Consider the following 23,928-nt stretch of genomic DNA (forward strand, 5'->3'; position numbering starts at 1 on the left):
ATACACTTTACAGCTTCTCTTTGGCAGATCCAAATTGCCAGCATCACTACTCTTGTGCCATTGTTAAGTAAAGTAAGGGTGACTTGAACACAAGCACTGTGATCCCAGGAGAGCCAATCTGATTACCTATATGGCTGCTGAGTGACTAATCCCCAAGAAACGCTGGACAAAGGGATGATTCACGTCCCAGATGAGATAGAACAAGATGGCACAAGATTTCATCATGCTACTCAGAATGGTGCACAATTTAAAACTTATTAATTATTTCTGGATTTTTCTGTTTAATATTTTCAGATGAAAGTTGACTGTGATTAACTGAAACCTCAGGAAGCAAAGGGGGCAATAAGGCGGACTACTGCATATTGGTGATTTATTCACATTGAACTCATAGCCACCAGCACTGTTCTTCATGCATGAACAAAGCTTATCTAAAATACATATTCTAAAATAGAACTACCATACGACCCAGCAATCCCACTACTGGGCATATACCCTGAGAAAACCATAATTCAAAAAGAGTCATGTACCACAATGCTCATTGCAGCTCTATTTACAATAGCCAGGACATGGAAGCAACCTAAGTGTCCATCGACAGATGAATGGATAAAGAAGATGTGGCACATATATACAATGGAATATTACTCAGCCATAAAAAGAAACAAAACTGAGTTATTTGTAGTGAGGTGGATGGACCTAGAGATTGTCATACAGAGTGAAGTAAGTCAGAAAGAGAAAAATAAATACCGTATGCTAACACATATATATGGAATCTAAAAAAAAAAAAGGTTCTGAAGAACCTAGGGGCAGGACAGGAGTAAAGATGCAGACATAGAGAATGGACTTGAGGACACGGGGAGGGGGAAGGGTAAGCTGGGACGAGGTGAGAGAGTGGCATGGACTTATATATTCTACCAAATGTAAAATAGATAGCTAGCGGGAAGCAACCGCATAGCACAGGGAGATCAACTCGGAGCTTTGTGACCACCTAGAGGGGTGGGATAGGGAGGGTGGGAGGGAGATGCAAGAGGGAGGAGATATGGGGATATATGTATATGTATAGCTGATTCACTTTGTTATAAAGCAGAAACTAACACACCATTGTAAAGCAATTATACTCCAATAAAATAAAATACATATTCTTTCCACAAGGCACATCACAGCTTCTAGGAACACTAGACAACACTTCAGAACTATACTCGGGCCATTTTAAACAACTAACTCATCAACAAAAAGCACAGAAATGCAGAAAATGTGGCACTAAATAGACTGCAGAAAGAACACCTATTCACAGTATGAGAGCTACAACAAGAAGGCAGAGAGCATCACCTTGTTCTATTGTAGCTGGAACCATGCACATCTGCCAACTCAGATTTCCACTGCTCTGAGCATGCATAAATCTGGGAATGACCACAAAGTGCTGTGAGTATTGATTTGGGGGTCACAAATAAATTTTGGCATGTAGGTGAATTCTCAAGTACAGAATTCATGAATAATAAAGACTGACTGAAAAAATGTTTAAATAAATCCATAACAAAAGAAATGGAGAAGTTGTCACATCAGTTTACATCTCCATCCCTCCTCCAGTTTCACAGACAAACCTTCAGAAAACAAGTAAGTTACAGTGCTATTTAAGTTATTTCAGAGAATTCGAAAGGAAAAAAATTCTAACTCATCTTTTAGAAGTTATCATAACTGGATACCAAAACCTGATAAAATATGTGCCAAAAAAGAAAGTTCTAGATCCATTTCACATCTAAAGATAAATGCAAAAATGTGACATATATATATATATATATAGAGAGAGAGAGAGAGAGACCATAGATATAGTAAAATTATATTGACTTGAGCAATGTAAAGATGGGTAAATATTAAGAAATCTTTTAATATAATTCATCAATGGATAAGTCAAACAATAAAAATCAAATGAGCATCCTAAGAAGACAAAAGAATATTTACTAATGTTCAGAATCCATCCTATTTAAAACAAAACAAGACAACCTCTAAAACAGAGTGAAACATCTCAACACATAAAAGTATCTTTGTCAAGCCAATAACTCTAAACCCGTTTCCTTTATAGTCTAGGATAAAACAGGAATGCCAGAACTATCTAAAGTTACTTTATATTGCTTATGAATACTATCTAATATAATTAAATAACTGGAGATTGTTCTAACATTCCTGTCATAGTATAGACCATAACAGGAGTCGTTCTAGAGTTACCAGTTTGGCATGGGTATTGTTTATGTGTTAAAGGATTTTAGAGATTTTTCTTTTGTTTTGTTTTAATACCTATGGATAGGTCCCAAAGTTCCCTGTAATTTTCACCTAGTCTTCATGCAGATAGGATTCTGAGAGCCTGTCCTAAAGAGCCAGCACGACTTCTAAGTGTATAGGATAGTATTGCTTCCAGTATGCGTTGAGATTCTTGCCATACGGGAAGTAATCCAAGAAGCAACTTTATATTGTCTATCTCCAGGATGGAATTGGCAGTAGCGGCCACCATCTTTCGGTCAAGCTGAATGTGGCACTGACGAAACAATGGCCAACTGCGATGGCTGCCAAGGGAAAGCTATGGTCCGACCCCAACTCTCTGTTCCAGCGAAGTAGACATTTGAGGACTTAGAATCTTAGGGGTTCTACTGAGTGTTCGATTCAATGATTTTTCTATTGTAATTGATTTTGTTACCCACATTCCTTAATCTGTTGTGTAATGGGACAAAAATTGTTGGGGGTAAGGATTCCTGCCCATAAGAGTCATAGATTTCTCACTGAAATCATGATTGTAGTCTGTCTTTGTTTCTGTTTTATTTTTTATCATGATGAAAATTATTCAATTTTCAAACTTGTAGAATGAATAGGAACATACTTGTAACTTGTGATTTACTAAAACGTTATCAGGATTTTAACAGCTACAATTTTTTCCTTCTCTGGGATTTTGAGACTTTAAATTTGGACGTGGGGCAGGTGAGTTCTATGCTGTCCATGCCCCGGCCCTTGTCCCTTGATGCCACACCTTTGCTTTTGGTGGTTTCTTCTTTCCTCCAGGCTGATAAGGCCTGAGGGTATAGTTTGCAATTCTAAGACTTGCTAGAGATTCAAAGATGAATGAAATACAATCCCAGTTTGGAAGAAAATTAGCAGCCACCTCTAAAAATTTAAGAATAAAAGAATAAAGTAGATAGAATGAGGAAGGAAGGAAGGAAGGAAGGAAGGAAGGAAGGGAGGGAGGGAGGAAGGAAGGGAGGAAGGGAGGAAGGGAGGAAAAGAAAGACAAAAATTGTTTCATGAGAAGAGAAGAGAGAGGAGGGGAGACACCATTCTGTTGGTAATATTGAGAAATGATAATTACTTTTTTAGATTCATTTATACCACCCTCACCTTTATTTAAAAAGTACAAGTATTTTAAAGAGTTTTAAGAAAAGAGAAAATCTTACTCTGCCAAGCACACACGCTACTGCATTTCCTTCACAACAGATCTGATGCAGATTTTTAATATCCATGGCCAATTTGGCAATTTCAGAAAAGTTAGCTCTAGGTTGTTTTTTAGTCAACAGAACCAATTCCCTGAAAAAAAAAAGTACATTTTAAACAGTTTTTTGAATTCAATTCTTTCTAAAATTAGTTGTCGTTCATTGAGTAACCGAAAGAATAGAAACACAGTTGCAAATGTAGGATGAAGACAGTTGTATATTATAAATGTTTTCTATTTCTACAGTGATAGAACCCAGAGCCATACAAAGATGTAAATCACAAAATGAAAATTATTCAATTCATAATCGTGTAAATAGAGTCATTTTCATCATTCAAACTATTGTTTAAAGAAGTTGAGTTGCTTAGATAGGTAATTTGGGAATTTATCTGACCTGACTTTCCAAATAAAATTCTTTATCAGAAAGATAATAATTGTAAGATAAACCTCTTAATTACCTTTAAATTACATCAATAATAACATTCTCAGTGGGACAAAGAAATCAAATCCTACTTACTGTGAGATTTCTCATTAGCTTGGGTAAAGGCTTCCTTTCTTCCTTTGTTTGATTTTGTTTTAGGGACCAGACTGGAGATATTTGCAATTCTAATAATTTATGTCCATGGTTATACACATAGGGCTAGATAGTTTCATTTGCCTGTTTACTGTGGTCTGAGACAAGTGATGGGTTTTATATCATTCCCATTATTTGCCTTGTAATAACTTAGAAAAATCACCCTTCTTCCCCCAGCCCTGACTCAGAGTCTGGAAATCAGGACACTTAGCTCTAGGAAAACATGGTTTCTTTTGGTTTAGAAAGAACTGACTTTGCCTAACTTCACATATTTGCTACTGGAATCATGGATATCATCCAACTCCTTTAAAATTCTGCAATAATTCCAATAGTTGACACCAGGGAAATCTTCCATAGAGTAGAGATATATCTCTGCCTATTCCCACCTGTATCATAGGTGGTCATGAAATTCTCCAAATCAAGCAGATTTGCATCAATTTTAAAATTTAAACTTTGTCTCAACATTTACTCAAATATCTTGTGATAACCTATAATGGAAAATAATCTTGAAAAAAAAAATATGTAACTGAATCACTTTGCTGGACACCTGAAACTAACACAATACTGTAAATCAACTATACTTCAATTTAAGAAAAACTTTTATTCAGTGAAAAAAAAAATAATAATAATAATTGTAAGAGGTTTGGTTCTTCCTTGTCCCTCTCTGTTCACAATTGAAAAACATCCCTGAAATTTTTCTAGAAATATGAAAACTGGGCTTGCCTTATAAGGAAAACTGAGCTTCCAGGCAGCCCAATGTTATCCTAAATTGGGGAAGAAGGTGATATAAGGGAAGATGTCTTCAGGGGTCAACTTGGGACAGGAACACAATCTGGGCCAAGATACAGGCACACTGAGTAGCATCAAGTTCTCCTCCCACCCCACACTCCTCTATCCCCACCCCAAAAAACACCACTCGCTTTTTCTGTCCTACATGACATTAGAGCCAAAATATTTCTTATCTTCCAAGAGAAAAATACCTTTTGTCCTCTAACCTTTACCATGCAGAACTACTAACTGTGAGCATCTGAATGTACAGAATCTTTTGTGCACTGGAGAAGAGCCTAAAGGATTTGAGCTGATGGAAGAAGCTGATAGAGGAGATATCAACCCCACAGGAGATAGTGGGTAGAGAGGAGGACTGTGCATTTTCAGGCACAGCCCAGTGTGCCCTATTGAACAGGCAAGTAGCACACGTGTAGAGAAAGGAACCAGATTTGCACTGAGACATTAGCAAACGAAAGATAAATGATTTTTCAAATGAGTTTAATCAAAGAGGGTGATCCAAAGCAACAAAGTCCACAAATCTAAATAGGTAACTTACACTGCTTTTGCTACTTTGTGGTTGAATTTAATCCCAATCTCACATAAGTGGTGATGCCTCAAAGATATTTCTCTAACGTATTTTCTGATGGGTTCTAGCTGTAATTAGAAAAGCGACTCATCAAAGAACTATGGTAACAACAGAAGAAGTTCATCTCATGGTTAGTAAAGAAGAGAGAAAAATAAAAATCATATATCTCCTCAAAAGTAGAAAGTTTTTATTGCCTTATCTATGAGGCCAAATGTAAAAGCATAATTTGGTGAAGGCTCTGTTTTTTTGTTTTTTGTTTTTTATAAAATAGCATCTCACTTCCCCAGAGATTGTTTGTCCCAGAACTTAGACATTTGGCATATAAATGAGAACAAGAATGTGAACAAACAAAAATCCAGAGAGCCACTAGAATAAATTTCGATAACATTTTACAGTTGTATTTTGGTTTTATTCAAGTTACTAGCCCTGTCATCTTGAACATGTCTCCAAATGCTTATCTATGATATATGCTCCAGTTTTGCAATATATATTAATGGAGCCTCCCCCACAAAAATGTTCATATTCTTTAACCCAGAATTTTTACTTTTGTCTTCTAATAAAAAGCACATGTATTTAAGTCTCTAACCAAAACTATATATTCAATTTGATCACAACAATGTACAAAATAAAATCTGTGAATGAAAAAAATGAATAAAAGGAAATATACCAAAATTGGTATCTCTGTGTGGTGGGAGAATAAACAACATTTTCAAATTTCAGAAGAGCTCTATATATTCACTTAAAACATTATATTGATCATATATTATTTTAACTTGGGGTAACAGCACCTTACAATGCTTTTTTTTAAGAACAAGTTAGATAATGTATACAGAGGCAATATTCAAACCACAAATATGACACAACGATAATAAATTATACTTTATAATTAATTATAAATATAATTATTATTTTTATTCTTATTTTGTTGTATTATACTCATTTGAAATCAAATACAAACAAGCTTATCCACTTCTTCACAAGAGAGGCTGTGAAGGCTTAACTCATAAACTACATTCTCTGATCATAGATACAACTTTTACATGACTGGCTATGCAATTTTCTCTGGGGAAGGAGCAAGAACTTCTAGGAACAGACATCCTGGAGGCAGCAAGACTGTAAACATCACAAAGTGAGGGAGAGGAGAAAAGAACTCTTAGCTAACTTAAAAGCATCTGCTTATGCTTAGTATGTGGATGGACCTAGAGATTGTCATACTGAGTGAAATAAGTCAGACAGAGAAAGACAAATATCATATGATATTGCTTATATGTGGAATCTAAAAAAAATAGTACTTATTTATAAAACAGACATAGAGTCACAGACGTAGAAAATAAACTTATGGTTACAGGGGGAAATCGGGGTTGGGGGGTAGGGATAAATAGGGAGATTGGGATTGATATATACACACTATTATATAAAAAGTCGGTAACAGAAGAACCTACTGTATAGCACAAGGAACTCAATACTCTGAAATGACCTATATGGGAAAAGAATCTAAACAAGAGTGGATATATGTATATGTATACTGATTCACTTTGCTGTGCAGCAGAAACTAACACAACATTGTAAATCAACTATACTCCACTAAAAATTTTTTAAAAAATTATAGGGGCATGTTATACATTAAGGAAAAATTTCCTCTGAAAGGGTTAAGATTAAGAAAACTTTGAAACAAGTTACCTAAAAAAAACTAACCTTCATGAAAAAGTTCATTCTTCCAAAATGCCAGGTAATGAGACCTAAGTCTACACAATCACTTGTTTTTGTTGTTTTTAATAATATGAAACCAAAAGGAGACAAAAATGACTGTCTTGCTTAGGAATTCAGAATTGGCTACTGAAGGAATTGGAGATGACTAGGGAAAGAAATATATGTAAGTAGCTTTCATGATAATAGCTATGATTATTGAGTACTTAGCATATGTCAGACTCTTTAGATACATTATTTAATTTCTTACACAAGGTAGATGATGAGGAGCTCAATAGGAGAAATAGGTTTAGAGGAATAGAGAAATAGGGGTTGAGAGGAATATGAGAGAAATTCTCACTGAGGAGATCAAAGAAAACAGCAAGGAAGAAGCGGCACTGCCCTTAGACTTGAGGAATTCATCAAAACGATTATCAAACTACTATTCATTTCAGCATGACCTTGGGAAAATCCATCTGGTGTGCCTTCTAAAGATGGTTATTTTGTGTTGATATTTAGAACCTTTAATGAACATACATAAAAAGTACTTTTATTATGGAACAAATCACCGATTTATGTCTATTCAATGAAGGAGAAAAAGCCACACGGTTAAAATTAAGTGTGAAGCTAACTCTATTTTCTAAAGATGGCTATAATAACAACTTCTATCCCATGTTCTTCTTACAATGAGCTTTTGTTACAGTATATTTACTTTCTCCTTCAAACTGGTGAGATTTTATAGTATTTCAACCAATAGAGTAGAGCAGAAGTAACTTTTGAATCCTGGTCATAAAAGGCCATACAACTTCTGCCCTGAGGCTGCCATTCTGTGAAGCAGCCCAAACCAGCCAAGACAGAGAGACCACATGGAAAGGCCCTGAGATAATATGAGGAGAAAGAGATGTTGGACCAACCCCCAGGTACTTCAGACCTTCAGAGCCCCAGCCATTGACTGCAACCACATGAAAAATCAGGAGCCAGAAAAGCCCAGATGAGCCCTTCCTGAATTCCTGACCCACTGAAACCATAAGAGTAATAAACTCATTGTTATTGTTTTGAGCCACTAAATTTTGGGGTGTTCTGTTATACAGAAATAATAACTGGAATATTAAATATTTATTATGAAGTTATATTTATGCTAGATCATGCTTCTCAAAATTGAAGGACTCTATGAATTGCCTGAGTATCTTGTTAAAATGAAGTCTTCTTTAGCAGGTCTGGAGAAAAGCTTCAGACTGTATTTCTAACAGGCTGCCAGGTGATGCATATGCTGATGGTCCATAGTCCACACTTAGCATAACAAGTCCCTAAGTAAGAGTTGACATATGAATAGTTTACCTTTATCTGGAAGCATTCAGTCTTATTTTCTTCTCGGCAACAAGACTGAACGGCTGTTTCGTAGCAAGCAGACATGGTCAGAATAGTGGGTCCGTACAAGAATGGATGTTTCCTAGAAGTTTCATAAATGTACCTGTAATTTGACAAATACAAAGCTATATAATTTGGAATTCAAGAACATATGCTGACACTGTTTCTTAAAAACTTAGGATTCATTTAGTTTTGTTGACCTGAAACTTCTAGAATTTCATGGTGACAGAAATAGGATAGCACTGTACTTAAATGCATCAAAAGTTCACTACAGAGAGATCACTGTGAGGTTAGACAGTGCCCATGAAGTCACCAACTGTACTTTCTGGACCAGTAGGTAAAGAAAATCAGTAATTAAAACTTTTCATTTTTATATAAGTAGTAGGAGATAGAAAGTTCAATAGTCTAAACTGATTGTAAATGGAAGATTGTACACCTGGTGAAGGGGAATTAAATTTAGAAGCTATTGGTGGGTGAAGAGGAATCTCTGAAATCATCCATAAGATCTTTCTAGACTAGAAAAGTTAATTCCATTGTCCTCCAAGACGTGTCACACAATATTTTGGTTTCTTACTAAATCCCAGTCTTAATTTGCTTCTCAAATTTATTCTTTACATTCATTATAGAGCCTGGGCACCAGGCCTGCCTTTCACTTATAATCATATCTCCTCACACTATTCCACAAAGCTTACTCAAATTATTTACTCCCCACCTCCCCACACACAATTACCCCAAAAAAGCTGACATTGCAGACAAAAACTGGCTCAATGTTCACACAAATCCACTTTCTCTTCTTGTTTTCACAGGAAGACTACTTTTCCAGCCTCTCTTGCAGTTAAGTGGGAACATATAACTGAGTTCTAATCAATGAAATACTAATAAACATGCCATACACCACTCCTAGGTTTGGCTATTAATTACTTTGCACAGTTCCCTAGTCTCTCGCTTTCTTTTTTGCAGTAACCTTGGAAACACATGCTCCAGATGGTATAGCTCCAAGGTGGAAGGATCTTGCACTCCTGAGTTACCCCTTGGAAGAGGGGTGTCAGGAGCTGAGCTGAGCTGGAGAAGGCTGACCTGCCAAGTTCCAGAGTAGCCAATGAAGACAAAAAGCCAAAATGAAAGCATAGTTAAGGCTTTAACCATTTACTGGGATAGTATAAGCAAAAGGCTAAACTAGAGAAAATGCTGACCCCCGCCCAACCTCCACCCTCACACCCCCTTACTCTTGGAAGTTCAGTCAATAGATTTGTTTCATTTCAGCAAAGTTTCTCCAGCCCAACTTGTAAAAAAAGAAAAGCAGAATTGACATTATCAAGATACAACTGCCACCCAAGATAAGGCAAAATTCTTGGTTGATAGGAAATTTCATTGGAGCCATTCAATACCTCTGCTCTCTGTTGGGTACTATGTTAAACTAAGAGTTCATTTTTGTGCTGCAGTAACTTAGTTCCCATAGAGGATTTTCAGTATGAACTAATCTAATTTCAAATCTCCAAAGGCAAAGTTGAACTTAGTATAAGGAAAAGCTTTCTAATAATTAGAGCCATTTAAAAATAGAATGTCCCTATTGCAAGGTAACAAAGGGTCACACTTATCTTACAATAATCAAAACTGTCATTGAAAATTCCTTAGATAATCCAAAGATACAATAACTACAGTTTGGTGTATCTGTATTCTATGCTATCTTTTGATAAGACTGAAATAGCAGACTTTTCCTCTAGCTTTGATATAAGTTACTGTTTCTTTGGTTGAGAACTAAACAAAGTTGTTGATATAATTATGAAGCAAGTAGTTAGAAAATTATTTTCTCCTGAATATTTATGGTTGTATGCACATAAGTTAAATTAGCATATAAAATAACTCCTTGATACTGACTTAATTGTAAATGTTCAAGAAGAGATTAGATTCACTGCCTGAGTATTGGTTAGATTTCGTAATCTCTGAATGCTCAAACCTGATTTTATAATGCCCGAACCTGATTTTATAAATCTCACCTAGAGTGGCTAGCACTTCACTTAATAGGTAGCCAAGTTCATATTACAGTTTCCCATTTGGTTGCCCCTAATGTCAGACCAGTTGGAACCGGCCCAATCCTTTGTCCCTTAGTCCTTTCTCCCTAGTGACTGGGGCCATTTAATTCCTTCCTGAAGGCTCAGTAACTTCTGGGGCAATTCTGCCCATGTATAGGTGAATTAAAAGTGTTTACATTGTTCAACATCAAGTCACCCTGTCTGCTCATTCATTTCTGGTTTAGAGTTTCATGTCTAAAATCTGAAATCAAACCACCACCATGCCTTTTGACCTAGATCCAGCAATCAGATCTTTCCCTTATTCCCAGTGTGTGAGTCTGTCTTGACCAGATGGCCAGAATTGCATTCCTTGAGAACTGAAGCTTTGTACTTCTCTTGTCATTTCTACCTCTCTCTGGTTTTGGTTGCCTGCCTCTAACTTGTTCGTACTTCACTCTCAAAAGATAGACTCCTGTGCTAACTAGGAAACCAAAATATGAGCTCACCTACCCACGGGCTATCATGCTATCCACTCCAGATGGGAATTGCAGAATCAGAGTTCTTGAGTAGAAAACTCATCTCTGTCGGATCCACAATTATTACTTATTCCTAGGTTCCCAATGACAGACTCTATCTCCATGCCTATCAGATACCCCTCCTGCTATCCCTTGGTGAACCTCCCAAACACCAGCCCATTGCCTGAGCTATTACCTGCTCTCTATTCCCAATACTCTGTTTATTGTGCTTTGTCTACTAGACTGTATTTTTCAACATCATTTGCTACTGGTCTGACCAATCTAACCTTTAAGGAGATGGGTCCTTTACAGATCCTAGTCCTTTTTAATGTTTCATGGCACAGACATTTTCATGCCCTCTTGGGTTCACTAAGACCATGTTGTCATTGTGAAGGAAAAAGATAAATTGTAGCTCAAATTTTCACTTTAATTTTATATAATCAAGCATTGTGTACTCAGAGCCTTTTATATTAAAACAAAAGATCTGTCTTCAAAATTGGAAAATACTCTTTTTCAAAGACCTGGCAAGGAAAAGTGACTTACTTCTCTTTCACTGGCACTGGATTCTCTTTGTCCATCTCACAGATCTGCTCAGGATTTGAAATTTGGAATATATCACTGTAACCTGCAACATCCTTTTTGTATGATAGGAAGCACTTGTGTCTTGCTGAATTATTTGTATTGCAACAGTCAGAAAATACATGTCTGTCAGCCAACCCTTGGTTATTGCAAATATGCTCTAGGAAGGTAGTCATCTGTAGGAGGAAATAATAACTTAAGGGAAGGCACTTGTGGTCTACATTTCTAACCACAGGAAAGTTAAGAAATTATATAGAAAAGGCAACTGAGTGCAACTGAGTGCATAATGTTATACTCTGTATCCAATAGTCCCTGGACATAGCTCTTTTGAGTGAAAGCCTTTTAAAATGTTCTTAAGTCTAAATTCCCATATGCTGGACATTGGCCAAACAGAATTTATCATTTTCTCCCTACCTATGTAAGTGCTTCATTTTCATACAGTTGAAGGTATTAAAATAAAGGTAAGCCAAAATGTCCAGGACCTAAAGAAATCAAGGTATTTTTAATAAGAATTACCCACCAAGAAACAGCTGTTAGTTTGCTTTCCTTGCTTCCTGACTGTTTTTAGTTGGTTTCCATGGGACTTTATTTTAAAAGTTAAACTCTGAGGCAATGTGTATTCAGTGTCAAATATTCGAATAGAAATGTAATGATTCAGTTTTCAAGTATCTTTGAATGGCAGTAAATGTGTGGGATGCTGTAAACCTCAAATGACATATGCTTCCAGATTTGTGGGATAAGGGCAGAAAAAGGTCATCTTTGGAAATGGAAATAAGAAGAAATTGATATAAAATAAGTGAGGCTAGCCACTGGCAAAGGAACTTCATTTAAAGTGTGTCTCTAATTAGACTAATGATTTTTCTACGACTACTTAGAGTCTGGTAAAAAATAGGTAGGTTTTAGCCCAAGAAGATGGAGTGAAAAAAATCTATAAATAAAAAAGAAAATTATTTATTTGTATTTAAATTGTTGATATGAGAATAATTGATCCAAAAATATGTAGATTATAAGAATATGTTAGTTTTTATCAAGGATTTTTCTAATCACAAGATAGACATATTTTATGAGACAATAGTAATTTTCAAGATTTTCTACTAAGTGGGAAAAAAGCCTATAATAATATTCACTTTTTTCTTCTTTTCTATATTCTCTTAGAAACTTTTAAAATCAGTACATTAATTTCCCAGAAACCTTTATATGAGGATGTCAGACAATGATATTCTAGTGACAGAGAAAGAGCAACCGACTTAAATTAACAAATTGGCATTCTAGGGTACAATTCATTCTCTTGAGCATTTGGTTCTCAGAGTCTGATCTCCCAGATATGAAATGATAAAATGTAAGTTTATAAACATACGAAGATTATATCTTGAGTGTGACACATGTACATATTGTTGCCTTAAAATCCCTTGCCTAATTATTCAATCATCCGACTTCATAACAACATCTTTTGTTTGCAATTTAGTTTTTAAAAAAACAGAGAGAAAAAGGCAGAACATGATTCACCTACCAATTGGTGACAACATTCTGAAGGTGATTCGTGTGGCTTGAGGCTCTTGCACTTCTCTGCAAGATCTAGTAATTCTTTAACTATGGTTTGTACTTTTTCATAAGTCAATTTCTGAAGAAACTGTGCAACCATAATACTAGTGCTGAAACAGAACACTTGTGTGAATGCTGAAGATAGAATCAAACTCTTTTCCTCCATCAATCTTGTTATATCACTGCCCTACTCCCCCCCAAAAATAATTAATATGATTTTACATTTCAAACAAAAGAATACTGATAATAAAACTCACACAGCTCTTAAGTTCTCCTCTAGATAATTCTGGCTATTAGTGTGCTGCATGGCTGAAAAAAAAATGAGATTTTATTTACAGAAGAGGAAATTTTCCAAACTGAAATCCCCCTTGACAATTCAAATCTATATTTATTCATTCATAAATTTCCAGATTTGTTTTTGTTTATATCATAAACCAGAACAAATTATAAGAATATATCTTTTCTTTTATTTAAACTGTATTTTGTGAATGATTTCTTTCTAGTCAAACACATCATGTAGTTGAAAACCGTCATTGGCTTACAAATAAGTTGCACATACCTGTATTGATACTTCTGAATTAATTAAACTTGACTCTTTGGTTATCTCTTATTAGAAGTTACTAGCACACGCAAAGAACACTAAGAAAATTAAAGCCTGGCATTAGAAACAAAAGTATAAACTTTAACACTTTGCCAGGCTTAATTTGGCAAAGACAGTAACTCATACATCTTGGATTCGCTCATCATCTTCATCTTCATCATCTCCACTCACCACATACACATACACATCCTCTCTATTGAAAACAGTGTCTTCCTTCTAATATCAATAGCTTCAAAAGAGCTTAGCAGCTATCTATTTAATAAAGAAACCATTATTATTTACATATTAACAAGTAAAGGCTTTGGAGACAGTTATTCTGAGTTCAGCTTCTAGCTCTGATACTCAATATGGCCTTGAGGAAATAACTTAAGCACTCAGAGTTTCTGTTTCTCTATCAAATGTAAATAACTGCTACTGCATTGGGTGGTTGTTAGGATTAAATGAAAGCGTATGTGTGAAGCATTGAGCACAGTACCTGGCACATAGTAGGTACTGAATACTGTAGTTCATGGGATTATTCTTGCTGCTATAAACACTATTGCTCTATCTAAAATCATTTATCCAATTTTAAATACAAGTTTGAAACACGTCATTCTCTCACCTAGAGTGGAAGTAAGGTGGAAAATGAAAATGAGATCTTCCTGTGTGTGCTGCCTCAATATATCAATTCTCTTTCTGTATCTATTCCACAGGTTAATTTCTAGCAATCTTCAATGACTCTACTGACAGTGATAAGCACTGAGAAAGATAAGCCTTTCCATGTATATGTTAATAGTCATTATGTTTCATCTCCTGGCACATGGGTGTATAGATTGTAAATAGGATTGCCTACCTGCATCTAGTAAACTTCTCTGAAGAGTCTGACATTTAATGTAGCTGAAGAAGACAAGAAAAGATATGGTTCTAACAGTCTTCATTATTTCAGATGAATCTTTATAGAGTACATTCTATCATTTGAGAGAATTGAGGAATCCTTTTATATTCTTTCCAAGTAATTGCTATTAATAATTAACGTTTTTCTGGTGAAAGTTTTTCCACCTTGGTCACTATGACCCTCAAAAAATTATAGAGGGCTTCCCTGGTGGCACAGTGGTTGAGAATCTGCCTGCTAATGCAGGGGACACGGGTTCGAGCCCTGGTCTGGGAAGATCCCACATGCCGCGGAGCAACTGGGCCTGTGAGCCACAACTACTGAGCCTGCGCATCTGGAGCCTGTGCTCCGCAACAAGAGAGGCCGCGATAGTGAGAGGCCCGCGCACCGCGATGAAGAGTGGCCTCCGCTCGCCGCAACTAGAGAAAGCCCTCGCACAGAAACGAAGAGCCAACACGGCCATAAATAAATAAATAAAAATACATAAATAAATAATAGAAATTCATGACAATGAAGAAATATTTTTGATAGATAGCATTCATTAACGAATACTGGATTTTAAAATGAGTCATGTCGGGGAGGAGCTTCAAGATGGCGGAAGAGTGAGACGCGGAGACCACCTTCCTCCCCACAAATACATCAGAAGTACATCTACACATGGAGCAGCTCCTACAGAACACCTACTGAACGCTGGCAGAATACCTCAGACCTCCCAAAAGGCAAGAAACTCCCCACATACCTGGGTAGAGCAAAAGAAAAAAGAAATACCAGAAACAACAGAATAGGGACGGGACCTGCACCAGTGGGAGGGAGCCGTGCAGGAGGAAAGGTTTCCACACACTAGGAAGGCCCTTCGTGGGCGGAGACTGCGGGTGGTGGAGGGGGGAAGCTTCGGAGCCACGGAGGACAGCGCAGCCACAGGGGTGCGGAGGGCAAAGCAGAGAGATTCCCGCACAGAGGATCGGTGCCGAGTAGCACTCACCAGCCCGAGAGGCTTGTCTGCTCACCTGCCGGGACAGGTCAGGGCTGGGAGCTGAGGCTCGGGCTTCGGAGGTCGGATCCCAGGGAGAGGACTGGGGTTGCCGGCGTGAACACAGCCTGAAGGGGGCTAGTGCACCACGGCTAGCCGGGAGGGAGTCCGGGAAAAGGTCTGCAGCTGCCGAAGAGGCAAGAGACTTTTTCTTGCCTCTTTGTTTCCTGGTGCGTGAGGAGAGGGGATTCGGAGCGCCGCCTAAACGAGCTCCAGAGACGGCGCGAGCCGCGGCTATCAGCGCGGAACCCAGAGACGGCCATGAGACGCTAAGGCTGCTGCTGCCGCCACCAAGAAGCCTGTGTGCGAGCACAGGCCACTCTCCACACCTCCCCTCCCGGGAGCCTGTGCAGCCCACCACGGCCAGGGTCCCGTGATCCAGGGACAACTTCCCCGGGAGAACACACGGCGCGCCTCACGCCGGTGCAACGTCACGCCGACCTCTGCCGCGCATGCTCACCCTGCATCCGTACCCCTCCCTCCCCCCAGCCTGCGTGAGCCAGAGCCCGCGAAGCAGCTGCTCCTTTAACCCCGTCCTGTCTGAGCGAAGAACAGACGCCCTCAGGCGACCTACACACAGAGGCGGGGCCAAATCCAAAACTGAACCCCGGGAGCTGTGCGAACAAAGAAGAGAAAAGGAAATCTCTCCCAGCAGCCTCAGAAGCAGCGGATTAAATCTCCACAATCAACTTGATGTACCTGCATCTGTGGAATACCTGAATAGACAACGAATCATCCCAAATTGAGGAGGTGGACTTTGGTAGCAACAATATATATATTTTTTCCCCTATTTCTCTTTTTGTGAGTGTGTATGTGTATGATTCTGTGTGTGATTTTGTCTGTATAGCTTTTCTTTTACCATTTGTCCTAGGGTTCTGTCTGTCCGTTATTTTTATTAATTTTTTTATTACTTTAAAAAATTTTTTTCTACAAGAAGAAATTTTTTTCTTAATATAATTATTTTTTATTGTAATAACTTTTTTTTTTTATTTTATATTATCTTCTTCTTTCTTTCTTTCCTTTTTTTTTCCTCTCTTTTATTCTGAGCCGTGTGGATGACAGGCTCTTGGTGCTCCAGCCAGGCATCAGGGCTGTGCCTCTGAGGTGGGAGAGCCAAGTTCAGGACACTGGTCCACAAGAGACCTCCCAGCTCCACATAATATCAAACAACGAATATCTCCCAGAGCTCTCCATCTCAACGTCAAGACCCAGCTCCACTCAACGACCAGCAAGCTGCAGTGCTGGGCACCCTATGCCAAACAACTAGCAAGACAGGAACACAGCCCCATCCATTAGCACAGAGGCTACCTAAAATCATAATAAGGCCACAGACACCCCAAAACACACCACCAGACATGGACCTGCCCACCAGAAAGACAAGATCCAGCCTCATCCACCAGAACACAGGCACTAGTCCCCTCCACCAGGAAGCCTACACAACCCACTGAACCAACCTTAGCCACTGGGGACAGACACCAAAAACAATGGGAACTATAAACCTGTGGCCTGCAAAAAGGAGACCCCAAACACAGTAAGTTAAGCAAAATGAGAAGACAGAGAAACACACAGTAGATGAAGGAGCAAGGTAAAAACCCACCAGAGCTAACAAATGAAGAGGAAATAGGCAGTCTACCTGAAAAAGAATTCAGAGTAATGATAGTAAAGATGATCCAAAAACTTGGAAATAGAATGGAGAAACTACAAGAAACATTTAACAAGGACCTAGAAGAACTAAAGAGCAAACAAACAATGATGAACAACACAATAAATGAAATTAAAAATTCTCTAGAAGGGATCAATAGTAGAATTACTGAGGCAGAAGAATGGATAAGTGACCTGGAAGATAAAATAATGGAAGTAACTACTGCAGAGCAGAATAAAGAAAAAAGAATGAAAAGAATTGAGGACACTCTCAGAGACCTCTGGCACAACATTAAACACACCAACATTCTAATTATAGGGGTCCCAGAAGAAGAAGAGAAAAAGAAAGGGACTGAGAAAATGTTTGAAGAGATGATAGTTGAAAACTTCCCTAATATGGGAAAGGAAATACTCAATCAAGTCCAGGAAGAGCAGAGAGTCCCATACAGGATAAATCCAAGGAGAAACATGCCAAGACACATATTAATCAAACTATCAAAACTTAAATACAAAGATAAAATATTAAAAGCAGCAAGAGAAAAACAACAAATAACACACAAGGGAATCCCCATAAGGTTAACAGCTGATCTTTCAGCAGAAACTCTGCAAGCCAGAAGTGGGTGGCAGGACATATTTAAAGAGATGAAGGAGAAAAACCTACAACGAAGATTACTCTACCCAGCAAGGATCTCATTCAGATTTGACAGAGAAATTAAAAACTTAACAGACAAACAGAATCTAAGAGAATACAGCACCATCAAACCAGCTTTACAACAAATGCTAAAGGAACTTCTCTAGGCAGGAAACTCAAGAGAAGGAAAAGACCTACAATAACAAACCCAAATCAATTAACAAAATGGTAATAGGAACATACATATCGATAATTACCTTAAATGCAAATGGACTAAATGCTCCAACCAAAAGACATAGATTGGCTGATGCATACAAAAACAAGACCCGTGTATAGGCTGTCTACAAGAGACCCACTTCAGACCTAGGGACACATACAGACTGAAAGTGAGGGGATGGAAAAAGATATTCCATGCAAATGGAAATCAAAAGAAAGCTGGAGTAGCAATTCTCATATCAGACAAAATAGACTTTAAAACAAAGGCTATTACAAGAGACAAGGACACTACATAATGATCAAGGGATCAATCCAAGAAGAAGATGTAACAACTGTAAATATTTATGCACCCAACATAGGAGCACCTCAATACATAAGGCAAGTATTAACAGCCATAAAAGGGGAAATCGACAGTAACACAATCATAGTAGGGGATTTTAACACCCCACTTTCACCAATGGACAGATCATCTAAAATGAAAATAAATAAGGAAACACAAGCTTTAAATGATACATTAAACAAGATGGATTTGATTCATATAGGACATTCCCTCCAAAAACAACAGAATACACATTATTCTCAAGTGCTCATGGAACATTCTCCAGGATAGATCATATCTTGGGTCACAAATCAAGCCTTGGTAAATTTAAGAAAATTGAAATCGTATCAAGTATCTTTTCCGACCACAACACTATGAGACTAGATATCAATTACAGGAAATAATCTGCAAAAAATACAAACACATGGAGGCTAAACAACACACTACTTAATAATCAAGAGATCACTGAAGAAATCAAAGAGGAAATCAAAAAATACCTAGAAACAAATGACAATGAAAACACGACCACCCAAATCTATGGGATGCAGCAAAAGCAGTTCTAAGAGGGAAGTTTATAGCAATACAATCCTACCTTAAGAAACAAGAAACATCTCAAATAAACAACCTAACCTTACACCTAAAGCAATTAGAGAAAGAAGAACAAAAAAACCCCAAAGTTAGCAGAAGGAAAGAAATCATAAAGACCAGATCAGAAATAAATGAAAAAGAAATGAAGCAAACGATAGCAAAGATCAATAAAACTAAAAGCTGGTTCTTTGAGAAGATAAACAAAATTGATAAACCATTAGCCAGACTTATTAAGAAAAAAAGGGAAAAGACTCAAATCAATAGAATTAGAAATGAAAAAGGAGAAGTAACAACTGACACTGCAGAAGTACAAAGGATCATAAGAGATTACTACAAGCAACTATATGCCAATAAAATGGACAACCTGGAAGAAATGGACAAATTCTTAGAAATGCACAACCTTCCGAGACTGAACCAGGAAGAAATAGAAAATATGAACAGACCAATCACAAGCACTGAAATTGAAACTGTTATTAAAAATCTTCCAACAAACAACAGCCCAGGACCAGATGACTTCACAGGCGAATTCTATCAAACATTTAGAGAAGAGATAACACCTATCCTTCTCAAACTCTTCCAAAAGATAGCAGAGGGAGGAACACTCCCAAACTCATTCTACGAGGCCACCATCACCCTGATACCAAAACCAGACAAAGATGTCACGAAGAAAGAAAACTACAGGCCAATATCACTGATGAACATAGATGCAAAAATCCTCAACAAAATACTAGCAAACAGAATCCAAGAGCACACTGAAAGGATCATACACCATCATCAAGTGGGGTTTATACCAGGAATGCAAGGATTCTTCAGTATACGCGAATCAATCAATGTGATACACCACATTAACAAATTGAAGGAGAAAAACCATATGATCATCTCAATAGATGCAGAGAGAGCTTTTGACAAAATTCAACACTGATTTATGATAAAAACCCTCCAGAAAGTAGGCATAGAGGGAACTTCCTCAACATGATAAAGGCCATATATGACAAACCCACAGCCAACATCGTCCTTAATGGTGAAAAACTGAAACCATTTCCACTAAGATCAGGAACAAGACAAGGTTGTCCACTCTCACCACTATTATTCAACATAGTTTTGGAGGTTTTAGCCACAGCAATCATAGAAGAAAAAGAAATAAAAGGAATCCAAATCAGAAAAGAAGTAAAGCTGTCACTTTGCAGATGACATACTATACATAGAGAATCCTAAATATGCTACCAGAAAACTACTAGAGCTAGTCAATGAATTTGGTAAAGCAGCAGGATACAAAATTAATGCACAGAAATCTCTTGCATTCATATGCACTAATGATGAAATATCTGATAGCGAAATTAAGAAAATACTCCCATTTACCATTGCAACAAAAAGAATAAAATATCTAGGGATAAACCTACCTAAGGAGACAAAAGACCTGTATGCAGAAAATTATAAGACACTGATGAAAGAAATTAAAGATGATACAAATAGATGGAGAGATATACCATATTCTTGGATTGGAAGAATCAACATTGTGAAAATTACTCTACTACCCAAAGCAATCTACAGATTCAATGCAATCCCTATCATACTACCACTGGTATTTTTCACAGAACTAGAACAAAAAATTTCACAGTTTGTATGGAAACACAAAAGACCCCGAATAGCCAAAGCAATCTTGAGAACGAAAAATGGAGCTGGAGGAATCAGGCTCCCTGACTTCAGACTATACTACAAAGCTACAGTAATCAATACTGTATGGTACTGGCACAAAAACAGAAATATAGATCAATGGAACAGGGTAGGAAGCCCAGAGACAAACCCACGCACATATGGACACCTTATCTTTGATAAGGAGGCAAGAATATACAGTGGAAAATAGACAGCCTCTTCAATAAGTGGTGCTGGGAAAACTGGACAGCTACACGTAAAAGAATGAAATTAGAATGCTCCCTAACACCATACACAAAAATAAACTCAAAATGGATTAAAGACCTAAATGTAAGGCCAGACACTATCAAATTCTTAGGGGAAAACATTGGCAGAACACTCTATGACATAAATCACAGCAAGATCCTTTTTGACCCACCTCCTAGAGAAATGGAAATAAAAAGAAAAATAAACAAATGGGACCTAATGAAACTTAAAAGCTTTTGCACAGCAAAGGAAACCATAAACAAGACGAAAAGACAACCCTCAGAATGGGAGGAAATACTTGCAAATGAAGCAACTGACAAAGGATTAATCTCCAAAATTTACAAGCAGCTCATGCAGCTCAATATCAAAAAAACAAACAACCCCATCCAAAAATGGGAAGACCTAAATAAACATTTCTCCAAAGAAGATACACAGATTGCGAACAAACACATGAAAGAATGCTCAACATCATTAATCATTAGAGAAATGCAAATCAAAACTACAATGAGATATCATCTCACACCAGTCAAAATGGCCATCAGCAAAAAATCTAGAAACAATAAATGCTGGAGAGGGTGTGGAGAAAAGGGAACCCTCTTGCACTGTTGGTGGGAATGCACATTGATACAGCCACTATGGAGAACAGTATGGAGGTTCCTTAAAAAACTAAAAATAGAATTACCATATGACCCAGCAATCCCACTACTGGGCATATACCCTGAGAAAACCATAATTCAAAAAGAGTCATGTACCACAATGCTCATTGCAGCTCTATTTACAGTATCCAGGCCATGGAAGCAACCTAAGTGTCCACCAACAGATGAATGGATAAAGAAGATGTGGCACATATATACAATGGAATATTACTCAGCCATAAAAGGAAACGAAATTGAGTTATTTGTAGTGAGGTGGATGGACCTAGAGTCTGTCCTACAGAGTGAAGTAAGTCAGAAAGAGAAAAACAAATACCGTATGCTAACACATATATATGGAATCTAAGAAAAAAAAAAAAAAAAGGTCATGAAGAAGCTGGGGCAAGACGGGAATAAAGATGCAGACCTACTAGAGAATGGACTTGAAGATACGGGGAGAGGGAAGGGTAAGCTGTGACAAAGTGAGAGAGTGGCATGGACATATATACACTACCAAACGTAAAATAGATAGCTAGTGGGAAGCAGTCGCATAGCACAGGGAGATCAGCTTGGTGCTTTGTGACCATCTAGAGGGGTGGGATAGAGAGGGTGGGAGGGAGGGAGACGCAAGAGGGAAGAGATATGGGGACATATTTATATGTATAACTGATTCTCTTTGTTATAAAGCAGAAACTAACACACCATTGTAAAGCAATTATACTCCAATAAAGATGTTAAATTTTTTTAATTAATTAATTAATTAATTAAATAAAATAAAACGAGTCATGTCAATCTACCTGTTTTTTCAATATTACACCACATAGACCTTGGAATAAAGTAATCAATAAACTCTTTTGGTAAATATCTCATTTCCTAGAAATGCTTGTTGACGTGTACAAAGTTCAAAAATGCCAGCAGATCAGGTAAACATGTACTCTCCCAGATTCAAATAAATGGTGAAGGCCTGGGTTCCAGTGCTGGGCACATTTTTATGTCGCTGGAGAGAGTGGGGAGCATAGATCTTGGGAGCAAACCCAAGGGACTGCGACCTAATTTACTGAGTGCTTGCTGTGAGTCTGGCGCTTTATATGATTACATTTAGATAGCCATATTCTTATTTCTTGAATAATAAATTAAGACTCGGGGTCATATAATTTGCTCATGGACTCACAGGTAGAACTTCAGGTCTGTCTGATGTCAGAGCCCACACCACCCAAGAGCTAGTATTAAAAGCTGAGGTCCCAACATCCTTCAGCTATTTTCTGCTTTGCCTATCATCCAGTTCTTGGGTCTAGGGCAGGACACAGGTGATTAGTAATTAAATAAAATGTTTAAGCTACTGACAAAGTGAGAGAGTGGCATGGACATATATACACTACCAAATGTAAAATAGATAGCTAGTGGGAAGCAGCCGCATAGCACAGGAAGATCAGCTCGGTGCTTTGTGACCACCTAGAGGGGTGGGATAGGGAGGGTGGGAGGGAGATGCAAGAGGGAAGAGATATGGGGATATATGTATATGTATAACTGATTTACTTTGTTATACAGCAGAAACTAACACACAATTGTAAAGCAATTATACTCCAATAAAGATGTTTTTTTAAAAAAAAAGTTTAAGCTAAATGTAAAGATTAAAATTTTGGAAATGGAAGATCACTGGTTAATACTTTAACCATTCCTGTCCTCAGTTTCCTCATTTATAGATGGAGGGTTTGGACCAGATAATCTTTACGGCTGGCAGTCCATTGCTTGATTCTTCTACCCACATATTCTCATTTTTGGTTTCCTAGGCGAAGAAATATCACAAGTGAGACAGATATATTTGCCTGAAAAACAACAACAACAACAAATCTGTTATTTAGATTTGGGACACACTGGCTTATGGTAAAGAATATTGATGGCCCTGTGTGGTAGATTTTCAGGGTCCTTTAAACTGTCCTAATGCTCAGCATCTCTTTCTGTCTTGCATCTTTAGAGCTGTTCCCTTGAGATCTTACTCTGAGCCGCCTGGGACTATCAGAAATGGACCTATTGCTCTAGGGATAGAAAATCCTTTGGATGAGTGCTGCCAGACTGTCACCCATTGCAGACATTACTAATTGATCACTGTACTCTTTCTCTCTGAACCTAGACTAGCCTTAGAATCATTCACAGCACAATGCCTCATTACAGCCACTATTAATTGATTGGAACTGTCACTTAAAGAAAAAAAAAACTGTTGTATGTGTGCTAAACTAATTCCTCTTTTTAAAAATTTTGGACAAAATTAATTTCTCATGGTAATCCTTCTTTCACAGTAAGAGATTCTTGAAGACATAAAAAAAGTTAAGTTCTTTATTAGTAATTAATAACAGAATTTTAGACCAGAGGACAGACAAGCTGTGGGGATTATTTAAGCAAA

The 23,928-nt window shown here is 37.5% G+C and overlaps 1 protein-coding gene across 10 annotated transcripts in view; it reads right to left on the reverse strand.

Annotated features, from left to right (window-relative positions):
• Positions 1-23,353, reverse strand: part of LOC118895236 (alpha-fetoprotein-like) — a 104,880-nt gene extending 81,527 nt beyond the window's left edge. For 5 of the 10 annotated variants that reach the window (XR_005019911.1, XR_005019912.1, XM_036852100.1 and 2 more), the window contains exons 1-7: positions 14,533-14,806; positions 13,357-13,408; positions 13,068-13,209; positions 11,522-11,733; positions 8,422-8,554; positions 5,368-5,465; positions 3,435-3,564 (exon numbers count right to left, since the gene is read on the reverse strand). Coding sequence is in view for 8 of the 10 variants with exons in the window: in XM_036852100.1 (XP_036707995.1) it covers positions 3,435-3,564; positions 5,368-5,465; positions 8,422-8,554; positions 11,522-11,733; positions 13,068-13,209; positions 13,357-13,408; positions 14,533-14,617 (852 nt within the window). In the remaining 2 variants the exon portion in view is untranslated. Of the gene's footprint in view, positions 1-3,434; positions 3,565-5,367; positions 5,466-8,421; positions 8,555-11,521; positions 11,734-13,067; positions 13,210-13,356; positions 13,409-14,532; positions 14,807-15,578; positions 15,598-23,194 lie in introns of those variants that run through there. The other 5 variants (XM_036852102.1, XM_036852103.1, XM_036852107.1 and 2 more) reach the window with 5 other exon arrangements.
• Between the last annotated feature and the right edge of the window lie 575 nt (positions 23,354-23,928).

Source organism: Balaenoptera musculus, chromosome 5 (genome assembly GCF_009873245.2).
Source record: "Balaenoptera musculus isolate JJ_BM4_2016_0621 chromosome 5, mBalMus1.pri.v3, whole genome shotgun sequence".
Lineage (NCBI taxonomy): Eukaryota > Metazoa > Chordata > Mammalia > Artiodactyla > Balaenopteridae > Balaenoptera > Balaenoptera musculus.